At 40.8% G+C, this 17,192-nt stretch overlaps 1 protein-coding gene across 4 annotated transcripts in view; it reads right to left on the bottom strand.

The window, feature by feature from the left end:
- The window catches only part of DPP6 (dipeptidyl peptidase like 6), a 568,804-nt gene that overhangs the window by 36,420 nt on the left and 515,192 nt on the right, over nucleotides 1-17,192 (bottom strand). For all 4 annotated transcript variants that reach the window (XM_071428575.1, XM_071428576.1, XM_071428573.1 and 1 more), the window contains exons 11-16: nucleotides 15,197-15,320; nucleotides 14,334-14,372; nucleotides 7,350-7,457; nucleotides 6,712-6,803; nucleotides 5,035-5,082; nucleotides 2,983-3,101 (exon numbers count right to left, since the gene is read on the bottom strand). In XM_071428575.1, the coding sequence (XP_071284676.1) occupies nucleotides 2,983-3,101; nucleotides 5,035-5,082; nucleotides 6,712-6,803; nucleotides 7,350-7,457; nucleotides 14,334-14,372; nucleotides 15,197-15,320 (530 nt within the window). The remainder of the gene's footprint in view (nucleotides 1-2,982; nucleotides 3,102-5,034; nucleotides 5,083-6,711; nucleotides 6,804-7,349; nucleotides 7,458-14,333; nucleotides 14,373-15,196; nucleotides 15,321-17,192) is intronic.

Raw genomic sequence — 17,192 nt, 5'->3', positions numbered from 1 at the left:
AACCAGAGGGAGCTGTCCCTGCTGCAAGTGCACCCACAGCACCCATCTGAATTAGATGGATCCTACATGAAAAATGCCAAAAAGAAGTGTGGTTCCCACAAACTGCTTGAAAGCAAAGAGGTTGAAAGACCTCTCACTTTCAGTCATGTAAATAAGGAATAACTCCACCAAATGCAATAGACTGATATTTTTATAAAATCACTGAAAATGGAAATTCTACCAAGATTTCTGTACTTTCTCATGTATGCATATTTTTTTTTAAGTTTTCTGAATGGAGACACTGAGATGAGCTCCACAGATGAATCTGTGCTGTATTTGCGCTACAGTGAGATTTGAGAATTTAGTCCCAAATAACTAAAATTCAGACAAAGATATATTCAGCAGATGTAAATATATCTAATCCTAATGACCTTATAATTGAGTTATTGTTTACAGCAGCTGAGAATCAGACCCATAGTTTATTATGCAAAATCATTATCTTGTGTACTGGATTAATGTACACACTAATAAAACTAATTAATCTCTTCAGGTATCACTGCAGGTTTTTGTGGATGAGATATAATGTAATCAAAACCAAATCACCTCATAATTGTTGATAAGGCCCTTCAGAAACCTTAATCTTGTTATTCACAAATGCTTCTAATTACAGTAAAACAATTATCTTGGTGCAAAGGAAATGGACATTGTCTCTGGTAGCTCCTGACAGCTGTTCTTGAAATGAAAACAAGAAGAAAAATAAACAAGGTTTTTCTTTTAAAGGGAAGAACTTAGTAAACATAATATTTACTAGAGAACTGAATGTTTATTGACAAATGACACTTCTGTGCATATGTCTGCCATAACTATAAATTCAGATTTACAGGTAAGTGCATTAAATTAATTAGTCCATTAAATCAATTAGTGTATTGCCCTGTTAATGCTATTTTTCTGTGCTGTGTTATGTTATGCCTCTGACATGAAACCTATCATTCCCTTCCAGGTGAAAAAACATGTTTTTATAATTGTCCTAGTCCAGGTATTTTACATTATACAAATGGTTCTACTTCTCTACTTTATCATTTTACCATCTCAAATATTCCTTACCCTTGGTGCTCACCACAAACAGTGGATACTTGGCAGCAGTGGATACCTGGCAGTCAGAGAAGGGGCAGCCCCTGCATCACCACAGAGCCACTGCTGTCCCCCATGATGGACACCACCATCCCAAATTGATCAGAGTCCCATCCAACCTGGCCTTGAACACTTCCAGGGATGGGGCATCCATGACTCTTCTGGGCAGCCTGTGCCAGGCCATCATCTTGCTCACAGTAAAGAATTCCTTCCTAATATCCCTTCAAAACCTACTCACTTCTCTCCTGAGCTGTTGAAAATAAGAAATTTCTTGTTTGCTTTTCAAGCCTTTTCACAGAATTCACAGAATCACAAGATCGGAAGAGACCTTCAAGGTCATCGAGTCCAACCCAGCCTCAACACCTCAACCAAACCCCGGCACCCAGTGCCACATCCAGGGTTTGTTAAACACACCCAGGGATGGGGACTCCACCCCCTCCCCAGGCAGCCATTCCAGAACTTTATCGCTCTTTCCATAAAAAACTTTTTTCTAATATCCAACCTGTATTTCCCTTGGTGCAGCTTGAGGCTGTGTGCTCTGGTTGTGTCAGTGCTGCCTGGAGAAAGAGCCCAGCCCCAGCTGAGCACAGGCACCTTTCAGGAGCTGCAGAGAGTGATGAGGGCACCCCTGAGTCTCCTTTTCTTCAGGCTGAACAACCTCAGTAGTTCCTCACAGGGTTTGTGTTCCCAGCCCCTCTCCAGCCTTGTTGCCTCCTCTGGATGCACTCAAACATCCCAACATCCTTCCCAAACTGAGGGGTCAGACTGGACACAGCACTCGAGGTGGGACCTCACCAGTGCCAAGTACAGGGGCAGAATGACCTCCCTGCTCCTGCTGGCCACACCATTCCTGATCCAGGCCAGGATGGCCTTCTTGGCCACCAGGGCACTCTGCTGGCTCGTGTTCAGTCACTGTCACCAGTACCCCCAGTCCCTTTGTGCCTGGGCACTGTCCAGCCACACCATCCCCAGCCTATAACACTGCAGGGGTTATTGTGGCCAAAATGCAGGACTGGGCACTTGGATTTATTAAACTTCATCTTGTTAGACTCTGCCCATCCATCCAACCATTCCAGGTCTCTCTGCAGAGGACATGCAGCCATTTGAGCAGCTTCAATCCCAGGAGCAGATGACTGGTGTGCATGCATTTTGTGTGCAATTTTGGATAATTAAGCAGAATTAAATTATATAGATTAAGTTTAGTGGAGTTCTGCATTTAGTCTTGACTGGAGTTGGAGAAAACTTCAATGACTCTTCTCCTGAAATGCATCTTGGATACTCTCAGGCATTTTCAGAATAGGAAATCCCTGTTGGACCTGCAGATTATGCCAAGTTAAAGTAGATCTAGGATGGATGAGCAGGGAAGATACACCACATTGTACTCACATTGTCCATCAGGAAAATTTCTGTAAGATGCCTTTTGGCAAATTGTCTTCTCATTGTAACCTACTTTAAATCCCTCTGTTCACAGTATTGGTTGATGTATCTGGAACTTAGACCCAGTCACCTACAGTCAACCCCACCTTGTTGGCCTCTCTCTCATAAATTTTCTGATGTTTTAGATCCTCCAGGTTTTGCTGTTACAGTCCTTTAAGGATGCTGGTGGTGGCTGGGGAAATCTACTTCTACCTTCTGTGCATGTATACACAGAAAAAGGTTGTAAATATTTGCTTTCTAGCAAATAAATATATTTTTACAAGTAAAAATATAAAAGAAAAGAAAAATGCAAAGAGTAAAGCTTTAAAAGCAACATATTCATGGCAAGTCTTTCAAAGCTGACCTCAGGTACACAGAATATCTGAAGATGACAGTGCTGGCTCTAAATCCTGCCCCCGAGGCACAACAACTGCAGTGACAGAACCCAGCACATACCTTCACATGTCAGCAGGAAGTATTCCAGATTGTGGCTGAAGGATGCACTGAAATAAGTGCAGTTTTCAATCAGATCACAGGACAGGCACCTCCTGTTGAAGTTCCCGTTTGTGCTTGCACTGAAAAAGTTAATACAATTCCATGAAGGTCACTGAGCAAATGTTATTTGAAAGCAACATTACTTGAACCTTTCTTTAGAACAAGAATATAAATCTAATGTGTCCAACATTAGTAAGAGACAAAGTATTTCCATTTGGTTGAGTTTAAATAGCAATGATGGATTTTTCCCCTCCTGCTTGAATAGAGAATATATAAATGGATACTGATGTCATTTTGCAAGGTCAGGTGGTTATGAAGGAAGGCACAGTTTTTAAAAGAAAATGATGGTTGCAATTTCACAAGAGGAAGTAATAATTTGGTGGATGAAGGCATGAAACAAAGGAGCAACATTTCAACACTTATTTATAACAGACAATTAAGAGCTGGAATTGCTTTCTCTAAGTTTCTTATTGGTTTCACCACTGGTCTGATTTGCTAGCTGCTTCCTCAGAGGCCAAAGCCCTTTTTACAGGTTTAAATAAGCAAAACCTCTGCTCTTAAAACCCCCAAGCAGAAAGAAAGGATTGTGTTTAGGGATCTGTTGTTGAGGAAGGTAATGTGGCCTGTCCATTTGCTCACAAGTTTGCTGCTAAGAGTTCACTGAATGTTGAAGAATTACAGATTACTAGCAAATATTAATCAATAGCATTTTTAAACATCTAGAATATTAACCAAGAGATCTTTCTAGTATTACTGGAAAGGAGAGGAGTATTTCTTGCTACCATTTCAAGAGATGAGGCTGAGCAACCTTTTTAGGATCACAGAGACTGAAATGAGTGATCATGGGCTCTTGTTTAGGCTCAGATTTTATCTCTGACTACAATCCTAATGAAATCTACTAAATCAAACACAAAAAAAGGAGGAGGAAAACCCCTGAACAGGTCTTCATCTGCTCTTTCTCTGTTTGTGTGGGGAGATGAGGCTGATGAGGCCCCAGGGTGAGATGGATGCTGACAAGGAGGAGTGGGAGTGCTTTCACTCATGCCAGCAGCTCTTGAACTCTGCCTGGACTCTGTTTCTCAAGTGAGGCTTTCTTCTCATTTCAAAAGAAATGAAAGGTTAATATAATTTTTAGAATTTTCTTCAAGAAAATAAACACTCAAAAAAACTGTGGAGTGCAGTGAACAGACATATAGGTCTTTAAAGGAAAAAATATTCAATCACAGGTAATTTACTTTGCTCTACTTTCCTTCCCACTGAAGAACAAAAAGATATGATGTCCTCTCTATATGTGAGAGAAGGAAAATGTCCTGACTGTCCCTTGTCCACTGATGCCTTCACCAACTCTGCCCTTCATTGCAGGTATTGTGATGGCAGCATCGTGACTGAGAAGAGAAACAGGACAAGTGGAATAATGATTCCAAAATGTTTGTTTTAAAGTTTGTGTTTCCTTCACTCTGTAATCTGCTTCCACAATATTTCACAATGGCAACACTACCAATAGCTTGCTGTAAAACCAGCTATTTACTTATCATATGCTTAGGGACAATGCTAAAATCTTCTGGAACTGCAGAAAAGGGTTTGTAAACATAAAATGTTGTTAATTCTTTTCAGTTTCATGAAGAGGTGAGCTACTACGAAATTTCTTAAAACCTCTTTTGAAAAGTATAAAGACTATAAAGTATAAAGTCTATACCATTATTTTATGTATTTCTGAATTCCTTCAAGTGCTAGGCAGTTCTATTGTGAACTGACTATCTTTTTGTGATAGTCAGTCTTGACACAATTTAAAATTTGAATTGATATGAGAAAATTGCTAAATGTAAAACATTTCCAAGTGTCAAGCATTTTGATTGCTATGGTTACACTGTTTCTTCCAGTGACACACTGACAGATCTTGCAATGCTATTAAAGAAAAAAAACTTAAGAAACTGCTCCTACTGCAATTGCTTATGATTCGTGTAAAACTGAAGAAATGGGAAATTCTGAATATGAAGTTAGTAAAGCACAAACCTGTATAAATGTCTTCTTCTTGGTGAATCTTCTGTGCTGTGGAAATAGCTGGAGGGGGAAAATAAAAGTGAATTGCACCTTTAGAAGGGTGTTTAGAAGTGTCTCATGCAACATCTTCACTCATACTGCCATTTTCATGATCTTGTAAAAGCAAGGGAAGTTTAAACTGAATTAGGAAAGGATACAGAGGGACACATCACTGAGAGGCTCAAGGAAGTAATTGCATACTGCACTGTAATTAAAACAAACATGGAAAACTTTGGGTCCCACCCTCGTCATGTCAGTGGATCAAAAAAGGATCAAGTGATTAAATGGAAGACATCCACCTTTTTAGCTCAAGATTCATGGCTCAGAATTTCTTTTAAAGATCTTCCTTCTCTCTCTAGGGGAAGTTTTTACTTTTCTGCCCACATTATTTCCTTTGGAAAAGGAAGTTAGACATCTACTCAGCATTTGATGGGAAGCAGAGCCTGAAGCTGAAGAACACTTTGTTCTCCTTGTGCTGTGCTGAGCTCCTCTCTGGATAATCAACACAAGCTCAGCTGTGCAGTAGCAGTTTCTGGAGGTAAAAGAGTGATGCTGCAGGAGGAGGCCAACCTCAGTCCCACCTGTGAAATCTGATTTAAACCCCCAGATGCATTTTGTGTGGATAATGCTAGAGCACAGGAGCTAATGTAGCATCCATGGGGTGAACAATGCCAGGAAGAGTTTTCATCCCTGCTGATCTGCACTTGCCTGGGCACACATCTTGAGTCTACAAATTGTGTCTGGCATTTTCTGCTTGACTGGCCTGTTAAAATGCTAATAAGACTTTGGTGCTAATTTGCTACTTAGGCCACCCCTGGAAGTGTTGAAGACCAGGTTTGAGGGGGAACCTGGTCCAGTGGAAAGTGTCCCTGCTCATGGCAGGGAGCTGGAACTGGATGCTCATTCTCTTCCAGCCCAAGCTATTCTGTGATTCTATATTTCTATGATTTTATATTGTTCTGAAGCACTGTGCTCTTAATGATCACTCAAAGTTTATCATATTCCAGAGACTGTTTACTCCACTGTTCAGTGCCCTTAAGTAACTGAGAGCTGAGAACCTTGTATCCACCCAAAAGTTTTTCAGGAAAGGAATCTGTTATTTGATTCCAGAAGCTGTCTAAATATTTTCTTATGTAATTTTTTGAAGTGTATTTGAAAAAGTGAATGTTTGCAGAACTTATTTTAAAAGCATAAAGAGCAAGTGTGAAGAAGGGTGGGGTTGTTTTTCTTGTTTTTCTTGGTTTTTTTTTTTCTTTTTTTTTCCTAATTCTAACTAATTTTTTTTTCCACTGCATTGGTATTTTTGCAGGTCAACAAAAGATTCTTTCCAAAACTGACTAAGTGGTTGATGAAAACAGGCTGCTTTCCTACAGTGGGTAATATCAGAAGTTACAGCAGGAGAAATTACTCATCTGCACAATATATTTAACAGTCATAGAAAGAGAGGTTTGAACTGTGCAGATTATTCAAAATCACACAAGATAAGTGTAATGGTGTGAGAGGTTAAGCCAAAATGGAGACAGCTTCTGCTTTCTTATTCCCAGCTCCTCATGCTCACAGGTTTCAGTGCATACACAGCACCTTTGTAACCAACCCAGAGCCCAGGGCTAAACAAAGGAAGTCTGATTTGTCAGGCCAAAGTCTACTCACATTTTCTGCCTCTTTTCATCATATGCCAGTATCTTTGTCACATCCCAGTCTCCAGATGTAATAGCCTGTAAATCATCATTGCTACTGTTGGGCTGCCAGAAAGAAAAGAGAAGTAGATTTCTTTATTGTTAAAACTTGTGAAAAAGGGAGCTCTTCTGGCTCCATTGTCCATGAAAAATAAACCAAACATCTGCAATTTCCACCACTACACCTGCCATTTCTGTGAACCTGCAGGCATAGAAAGAACAGAGAGTCTGAATCATCTTAACCATGACTCCACTGAAGATAATGAAGTGAATTCAACCCAGAGCAACTTCAAACCCCTTCCTCTAATACAGGTGCCCACATACTTCTGTTTAATCCTTTATGGCAGGATGGAGATTCACTTATCTACAACAGAGGTGGCATTACAAAAACCAAACCAAAACAATAATAATGTTTGGAAAGAGAAATTCCACTGACCTTTTTCTTTGGAAATTCACATTATCTTATGCCCAAATGAAGCATGATCGGAGGTTTTCTTCTATGCCCAAGACTTTTTGACATCTGCACCTCCCCATCTCATTGCTACAAGCACAGCCACTATTTTTTATTGCTGTCTGCCTCAGGTGAGACCCAGAGCAGCAGCAGGGAGTTACCTGTGAGGATGACATGGCAATGTGGTAGAAATGGCCACGTCCTCCCTGGGGAATGGCCCGGACGAAGAAAAACTTCCGACCGTCCCTGGAAAAAACGGGCTCTTCATTCTGCAAAAGCAGCAAAATTAGGGGTGCATTAGTGTTAATTGGTTGTATTTAGAATTGCTCAGCCCTCCAACACCCTGTAAAGTGAATTCACAGCAAATAGAAAGTGCTCTTTGACAGCAAGCTGAGGCAAACAAAGAGCCCACTGAAAACTGGAGGAAGTTTTGAGCTTTGCTTCTTGCTCTTGGGAAAGCAGACATCTTTCAGCTGGGGGAGGACAGGCAGCAAGAAGAGTTCCTTGGCTATAAAGTCAATTGCCATTTTCAAAGCCAAAATGCACGTGTACAGCTGGCTGCTTGAGGCACTTGGAGCCTTTGGAACTGCTGTGACAAACCCTGTTTGCCCTGCTGGAAGAACCTCTGTGTTCTTCCAGGGGAAACAATGCTGAACAGCATCGAACTGCTGTCTTTTTCTGCTGCCTTACAAATGCTTATCTCACTGAATTATTTATGAAGGAGAGGATCTCCTGCAGAACTCTTTGACACAGAGCTCCCAGGTGAACATGGTGATTGATTTTTATTGGGTGACTGGAACTTCCCTCCAGAGATAGAAGAGACTCAGCAGAAGGAAAATCAAACACCACATGTGGCAAGCAAGCATCTCCTGGAAGGGAGCATTCATTTTGTGAACAAGAGCCCTGAGGCACATGAGAAGTCTCCACTACATGAAGAGGTTGAACAGCAGATTACCAGGGAAGGCAGAAAGATGGTCCATGTGGTGGGATTCAGGTGGCCCATGTGGTGGGACACAGGAGCACTGTACCAACAGGACTGGCTACATGAAGCTAACTCCAAGTCTCAGCTAGCTGGCACTGAATAATAAACTGAACCTCTGCTGAAGCTGTCCTGTGATATCAGGATTTTCTGTGCCTGGATGGGCCCTTCCTTGGCTGGGCTTTGTTAACCCTTCTTTATCCAGGGCAATCCACAAGGAGATTGTTGCCAGCCTTTTCTGGGTCCTCTGCAGTTCAGTGTTAATGAAAGCCCTTGACTTTCTGCTTGGCACATGCCAAGCACTGAACCACACTGAATCTGATTGTACATGGAGACTTATGGCACAGCAAAGGAATAAACATTTTTATTTCCCATAAGCTAGCACATTATTCTTATTCTGTGTTCCTTTGCTCCTTTGTTCTTTACTGATTAATTCTTTTCTGCTATTTATCAGATTTGTCAGTGCTCTATTAGGTGTTCAAACTGTTCTTTTTGCCTTTTATTTTCCCCTGCTTATGTTTTCAGTGTATTTTAAAATGTGGCCATTTGCAGCTTGTTGCAGCTCAATGAAATAATGGTTTCATTTATTTCTGACATTGCTCTGGAGCCTGAAACACGAAACTCTATATTATTTCCAAATGTCTTTCATGACAGCAGAAACCTCACTGAATAATGACTGTGATAGCTCAGGCAAACCTTCTGCTGGACAGGTTTTCCTTTCCTGAGGTAGGTAGCCATGAGCTCACCCTCCATTTCTATATCTGTGCCTCCTGCATTATGTATTCCAGCAATATGTCTCTGCCAGTGAGAGCAGGCATTGTGCTGCAGAGTTTGAGGTTCATTCAGAGCTGCAGGGGACAGAGGTTCATGGCACAGGTGACAGATGTGAGGACTGAGCACTGGGCTGATGATACAAGACAGTCTGCTTGCCTGTTCCATTGCTGGAAAGGCAACACATGAATGAATGAATGAGGCAGAACTTTGTGACAGAGGTGGTGACTTACCCACGGGGTAAATGGAGAGACAGACTGAAATTCTCTTGGAACAGGATTTTATAATTTAGGGAGCTACACTGGGCACATAATTAAAGTATTCTGCATGTGATATGAACTGTCAAAACCTTTTGTCAACTGTTGTTGATTGAATCCCACAATAATAGAACAGGACAGCCCTCCTGGAAAATAACAGATCAGTTTAGTGCTAGTAAAAGACAATACTTTTACTATGCAGCAGGTATGGAATGTTTGGAAGTTTTTGCCACAGGAGGATTCTAGACACAGCTGCAATCAGTAGGTGAAAAAAGGTTTTGAACAAATTCATGTTTCATTAATACCTTTTAAAGGATATGGGTATCATCACAAATGTTGGTAATCTTTTTGTTGTGGATGATAGTGAAATGTGAGGAAGTTATGCCACCAAATACTTTAGCTTTATTGGAAAAGGGAAGGTAATGGGAGGCTGCTGGAGGGCTCAGGACCTCCTGGAGGGTTCAGTGCTGGAGCTCAGAGCTGCACAACTCAACTCATCTGCAAATGGTCAGGGGAAAATAAACAAGGGGTGCCTCAGGGGCTTATCCTGAGTTTGGCAGAATCAGGATGGGTGAGGGCACAATGCTAAATGCAGTCTGAGCTTCTGTAGATCCTAGAGAGGAGCACAAAGTCCTGGTGTAAAGAATAACAATTAAAGAGAAAAAGGTAGAGTGTATTCAGTTGTGTTTGGAGAGAGATCCCTGAGAATCACTGAATCTGCAGCCACCTAAGGCTGCTCTGGCAAAACAAGGGAAGACAAGGTGTGTGCAGGATGGTGGGGAATGCACAGGTGTCTCTGACCTTGAGGATTTGCATGATCAAACACACACCAGGACAGATGTTTGAAAGAGAAATCATCCGATTTAGGGTGAGCTGGAATTTATGAAAGATTAGTGGGCACAGAAGTGCAGCTGCCCCAAACCCACCCACACCTTAACATGGGGCAAACAATCACCACATTTCAGCACCACACATTGCAGCTCCACACTGCTTTGTCTGTGCTCAACACACTCCCAGCCTCCTGCTCTTCTGCAGTGCCTCACATGCTCTTGGATACATTTCCTCATAGAAATTAGTGGCAAAGCACATTCTTTGCATGTTGGTGTTATTTCTGACTGAGAGTTATACTTCCATAAGAATTATGATTTTCTGGTTCATCCTCAGGTTTTAAAAAGGAAACAAATTCATCTGAATAACTGGATCCTTTCCAATGGATTCTCTGATGCATTTTCCCTTCCTCAGCAGTCTCCTGCCCTCTGTGTCTGACCCACCTTTGCCCAGACCCCAGAATTAATGATTTTGCTGTGTTGTCAAATTATTCTTTCAGTGAAATGCCCCAATACTTTCTGTATCACAGGCCCATAGCTCTGATAAACAGATAGGTGTGACATGAATTCTTTTAATCCCTTGCTAAACACTTTGTTTAAATCCAACAAAGAAAACGCCCAATGTCCATTGACTCTGATGGGACAATGCAGACACCTCCTCTTTAGGACACAGGGGGAAGATCTCCTTCCATCTCTGACACACTCAGCCCCTGGGGCAATGCTGATCTTCATCCTCATCCCTGTCCTCATCCTCTTCTGTGGCTGGGTGCACCACACCTTTGGCTGTCTCTGAAGCACCAAAAATCAGGGTCAACCACTGGAGAGGATCCCATGTCTCTGGGTACAGATCCCCTCCACTGGGTGAAATGGGAACTCTTCATTTAAACACCAAAAAGATTCTTTGTAGCCAGGAGCTGCTTTTTTATCTCTGGCAGATGAATTTGAGTATTTGAGTTATGGAACTCTGGGTCCTATTTCTGATGCATCCTCTGTCTTTAGGCTAAAATTAGTTTAATTATGGGATAATTGCATGGAAAAAGTGCTTTACAGGGTGAAGCAGTGGGTCCTGTTTATAAGTTCTTCTGAACTCTGTTTTTAAAATAAAAATCTCTTTTCAAACCTCCTATTAACTACATGTAAGAATCATTACTGGGTTATCATGCAGGATTAAAGCAAGGGAGTAGTAAAAGAAAAATGGTGCCAGGTTTTCATCATCCCCACCTTTTAAGAGAGTGAGTCTTTAGCTTCAGACTGAGGTCATCTAAAACAATGGGCAAATAGGACTGGAAAGAAAAATGCAACCCAAAGAAGCTGTTATCAGGGGAGGGCAGCCAGCCCATGCAGGCAGGTTTGAAGGTTATAGGTCTCTAAACAATTTTATGGTCTCCTAGTCCTGCCAAAAACTGCAGCCTTTGGTGGAGTTGCAATTGCACCCTGGTTTCTAATTAAATCTTTTTTTCAGGCCACATTCACAATTAAATAAATAAAACAATTAAAATGCCACTAAAGTTTATCATCAGCAGGTGCTCAGAAATTGCCTGATTTCTCTCTTGCTGAATCATTGCCTGTACATGACCATCCCCAGAACTATTGGAAAAAAGCTTCTTCACAGAAATTGAAACAAAATTGCTTACAGCCATAATTAGTGTTTCAAACAGTTTGTGCATTTAAGAAAAAGTATGAGTGAAGTTCAGTGTGGCTCTTGTGCTCAGAAGTGCACAAGCAAGTATATAAATAAAAGAAGTATAAACTTAAATAAAAGAAGTATAAACTTGCAGAGTCCCTGGACAGTTTTAGTGAACTTGTGCCACCTCATCTGACAAAGAGTGACAGATACTTTCTAACAAATCCTGTGAAAATATTCTTCATGATACTTTGAGTAGTTTATTCCATTTTTTAGCTGCACAGGGAGTGGCTGCATTATTTCTCCTTGCCTGTGTTGGAGAGAGGCTCTCCAAAGATTTTGGACTTGCATAAAATACATTCATGAACTTGAGCCCAGAAGGAAGCATGAGATTGTTTACTATGACCTTCCATACAGGGACTTTCAAATGCCACTGAGTCTACTAAAAACTACTAAACAACAAAATTCAAATTCATGGCTTGTATGCTTTATCTCAGAAGTCCCAGGATTTCAGACAGCTGAAAAAAGTCAACCCTGTCATCCTTGGAGATCACCTCACGTCCCTGGTGAGTGTCTTGTCTCCTGCTCCCAGCTGACTGTTTGTCCCTATTAAATTCCCAGGAAAAAGGTAAAACCTGGGCAAAAAACCTTTCAAACCTGGCATATGGAACATTTTGAGGGAGTGTTTTAAAGAACAAGGTTGGATTCCTTGGTCCTGCTGATTTAAAATTGGGGCACTGCTCACGAGGCTGAACCCTGCCCAGGGTCCCTTGGCTGTGTGACCCCACTGCCACCACCCTGGTGGTGTCACCAGAGGGGACAGGGCTCATTTGCAGACACTTATATTGAAATGTCTCAACCAAGGAGTCTCATCCTGAGCCAAGCCACACTCCTGAACTCCTTCTGTGCAATTCATCTCCTTCTTGAAGAGGTTGATGTGCAATTCATCTCCTTCTTGAAGAGGTCAGTGGACCCAGACTAGCATTTAACATTTTCACATCATCCTCATAGTCAGGCACACATGCCATGAAAATACCTTTCCAGCTATCTAGATTAATGTGTCATAGAATAAAAGGCAAATATAGAAAATACAATTACCCCAGTAATCATTTTCAGTCAAAACTAGAATTTTAAGTAATTTTGTTGTCAGAAATACTGGCAAAAGAGCTATATGATTCTTCAGACTGCTACAAAAGCTTTTGAAGGATGCTATCAAATGTCTCCAAAGTCCATAGAAAATGTTATTTTGGTTTAGCACTGAGATGTCTGACTCATTTGGCTGTAATGAACATCCTTCTCTAACATTAAACTAAGAGTGTGCTCTCAAGATAAGTATATGCTTTTTGGAGATGTAGTAAAACAAAATGTATTTCCCTGGAGCAGGCCCATTAGAGACTGACAGATCATTTACTTCAGATATGAGGATAAAGCACTATCTTTTAATGCCTGTCCACGTGGTAGGTGACTAAATAACCACAGCAGTGTAAAAACACAAGTTCTACTATGCTGTATTAATAATATAAAACACAGATTCTACTATACTTCAGTAAATAGCAATGGAAGGATTATTTTACTGCTATTGCCTTCAAACTTATAAAATAAATAATGCCAGTTAAGGATGATATTTTTGTTGGGTTTTGTTTGTTTGTTTGTTTGTTTTTTAATTTTTATTTTTAATCTACAATATCTGGACAATTGAATTTCCTCTTGATTTGCCTTGTCTTTTAAGGCTTTGTTTCCTACTTAAGCCAATACAGTCCTTATGAATGTAAAGAATATTTCAGCACCATTTTTACTCTATATCAGCAAAAGATTATTTGAAATGCTTGGAGCACAAAATCTATTTCCCCATAAAATCAATTTTCATGTGCATCACACACAGCCCATTGCTGCAGGACAGCCACTGGAACAGAGGAGAGCATTGTTCTTGCTGTGAACTGATGAAGTGCCATTTCTACAGGGTCTTGGCTCCTCTGAACAGTCTGTGACAAAAATTTGAAATGCTTTAAATCTGGACTTGGCAAAATATATTGAACAAGGTATTTTGTGACATGCTGCTCCCTGTCTGGTGTTCACACAAGGCTTGAAAAAACAGTTTGGTGTTGTGGCTGAATCAAGATCACAGCTTCTCTCTGAAAAAAAGCTTCATTTAATCTGAGCTCCCTTCACAAACTGACTCCTGGGCATGTGTTATATATGATATTTAAGTGACTCAACAGTCTGTCTGCATGGTTTTGTCTCTGAATGGACAGAGATCCTCTCAACAAAATGACCAGAAAACAACCACAATAGTGTTTGAACTGTCATCAACAGTGTCAGGGCAGGGAATGAAGGGTTGCCTCTGAGGCTGATGAGTCTTATACAGATACTGCCAGTGATTTTATATATATGTATACATATACACACATATATACACACCTATACAGATACTCCCACCCACATCAGCTCTTCATCTCTTTTAAATACAATTAAATTGCAGGCTAAGGACTATGGGACCTACCAGAGTGGATGGCACCTTTACTGAGAACTTGTTTGTTACTGAGAAGCTCTTTTCTGTTATACACATCATGCCACCTTCCAAGTAGCTCTCTCAAATCTGGAAATATTTTTTTTTTCTCTTTGGGGAAAAACTCAGTGAAGCAATTATCTTACCAAAAACTTGACTACATGGGGAAGATCACTCTTACCTGTCTGTGCAGCCAGGCATCACTCTCATCTTCATGTTTCTAAAAGACAAAAAGATCATTAAAACCATACTTGTCATATATTATATTTTGCCTAACAATGCATGAAATTGTTGGATTGGAGCTGAAAAGTTGGTCAGAAATACAGAGAAACTGTTTAAATATGTGATTCTGGAGTGGAATCCAGTGGCTGCTTTTCTTGACTTTCCTCCCTAATGGATAAACATTCACTAGATCAAAAAAGCATTTTATACATACAGAGAAAACACACAAATCCACAAGATGTATTATTCCCCAAAGAAATAAATCTTAATAAATAAATAAAGGCTGAAATGAAAGTTATTAAGAAAAAAATACTTCTCACCATGCTCTATGCACAGAATTGCATGATCTTTTTCAAGGGATGGGTGTATTAGAACAAGTCTATACAGTGGAAACCCATGCCAGTTTAAATGATGGAATCTGCTAATGGAATCTGCTGATCTTATATCAATTCATCATTTGTATTAGTGCATTTATAGAAGGGATTAATTAACTACAGTTAAGATAAGCATGAGCTGGTTTTAATGCTATTAACTACATATAATGCAGCTGGAATGTTGCAAAGGTATTTAGGTTGCAAATTGTTGCTTGTATGTGGGTAAAGGTAACCAAGACAAACAATCACCCTCTCTCAAACACACATAGAGTGTTCTTGGATTACTGGGTGTTAAAAAAAAAATTAAAAATTAAACAATGTTTATGTTCTGTTCGCCTAAATTAATGTGTTCCAGCTGGCTTTTCACCATAAAAATAAGTGAAATAGTTTCTCCCTGCATGGGTTTTGGACACTGATGGCAATTGAGTGCTCTGCAAACCTCTCCTACCTTGGTGCAGACCCCCGTGGTGGCATCACAGAGGGTCAGGATGGACACATTCTGGGCTCTGTTCAGCCAGTTCACTGCCACCTTGGTGCTGGTGGCCCATTTCACCATGGTGATGTAGTAGTCCCTGCAAACACACACACACAGAAAGCAGATCACAACGCTGCCATCCTGAATTGCCACATGGCAGCTGCTGCAGGCAAACAGGCCAGGAGAGAGCTGTGGTTTTAAAGAACATCATGTCCTGGTGTATCCAGGCTGCTTTGTGTATGGATTTCAGCCCCTAAAAATGACATTTTTAGGACTGAGCAGGTGTTTTATCTGCCACTTCTGGAAGTTATTTTCAAAGAAGAGACGAATGCAGAGATAAAGAATCTTTCAAGCTATTCTGTCTTCCAAGAAGGATTGAACTGCCTGGAGCTACAAATTTATGCACAGGTGGAAAAGAAATTGCAAACCATTTCCATTCTGAGCACACTAAACTGAGCTGACTCAGACCCATCACTATCAATGGTTGGGTTCTTGATGCTTATGAAAAGCTGATGGCCTCTGAGCATGCTGGCTACACACCAAAGTGTCCAGGAGTGTTGTATTAAAAGACAAATAGTAAGAAGAATAGAGTTTGGAGTGACACAGGGTTTCTGTAAAGCAGATGCAGCTGGTTGCCATAAAGACATCAGCAGAGATAGTTTGCATGAGCAAAACCACCCTCCTACACTACCTGCACCATCTTATTGCTGGACATTTTCAGGTTGTGATGATACTTGGAGCAAACCATGGGTGTGGGCTGCACAGTCCTGTAGTTGATATCTCCAGGAAAAGTCCCATGCAATAGTGAGGACTGCAACCACCTGGGCTGGGCAGGAAAATGCAGGAATAAATTCACTGATGGTTGCCTTCTCAGAGCCAGGGCATGGTGCTACCAGATGTCCACCTCTGCAGCCATTCAGGGCTCCACCACTTCATTTGTTGGGCACAACTCTGGCTGAACTGCCAAAGCTGTGATGTTATAATAAATACTGCTGGGCCATGTAGGCCAAGACATCCTTAAAGTATAATAAGACTTTTTACAGCATACAGTCTATAAAAAATTTATTAGTTCATTTGTTTGCTATAAAATATGTATAAGGAACTGTTGCTCTCGTTGGAAATAATGCTCTGTGTCACTGGAGAGCCCTTTGTGTTCTGGCAAGAGCTCCTGCATATACTGAAGAGAAAGGGCAAAAGCACAAAGGTCTGTTTGTCTAGAAAAATAACAAGCTGGAAATTGATTTTGTACTTTTCAGTAATATTTAGTGCCTGAAATTGGCTGCAGGGAAAAGGAACAAAAGGCCTCAATGCTTGCATCCACTGCACTGGGGGGAAGGATATGCCCAGGTGAGACAACAGCAGTCTGAAAATTTAGAGCCTGAAATAAAATTGTAATTTTACTCTTCATCAGCAACAGTGTAGGCCCTAAGAGGAAAAAAAACAACACAGCAAAATTAAATTGTATAACTGTCTCTTCTTTCTCTCCAAAATGAACTGAGCAGATTCAGTCTCCCCAGAAAAGGAATGTGATTGTAGTACTTATTGTGGCTTGGAGCATTTCTTCTATAAATCCAATTTAAGGTTTCAAGGACATATATTCAATTTTTACATCCCTCTCACTGTTTGAACACAGGAGCCACAGTTCTTTCTCAGGAACTTTTGATTATTATTTTAGGTGAATCATGGTCTTCCCTACCACCCCAGAGAAAGGTATGGAGTCTCAATTCCCCTCTGAACCCTCTTGCAGTCATCAAGACCATGGATAACCCAGCCCACAGGTAACTGCAGATACCTGGATAGTCATTATTCTAGTTTTTGAGTAGTGGGGAGTCTTTAATTTCATTTACTTCCCTTCACATCTCTTCTATCGGACACCCAAGTTTTATGGTTCTCATTTTGGAGAGGAAAATGAGACAAGAATGTGTGATTCATCTCAGCTAATGTTCAACATCTGCTGCTCCTGCAGCTG

Source organism: Agelaius tricolor, unplaced genomic scaffold (assembly GCF_023055355.1).
Source record: "Agelaius tricolor isolate 1412-34295 unplaced genomic scaffold, bAgeTri1.0.p SCAF_6, whole genome shotgun sequence".
Classification (NCBI taxonomy): Eukaryota; Metazoa; Chordata; class Aves; order Passeriformes; family Icteridae; genus Agelaius; species Agelaius tricolor.
Note: the sequence above shows the minus strand (reverse complement) of the source record. Positions and strands in the feature narration are given on the sequence as shown.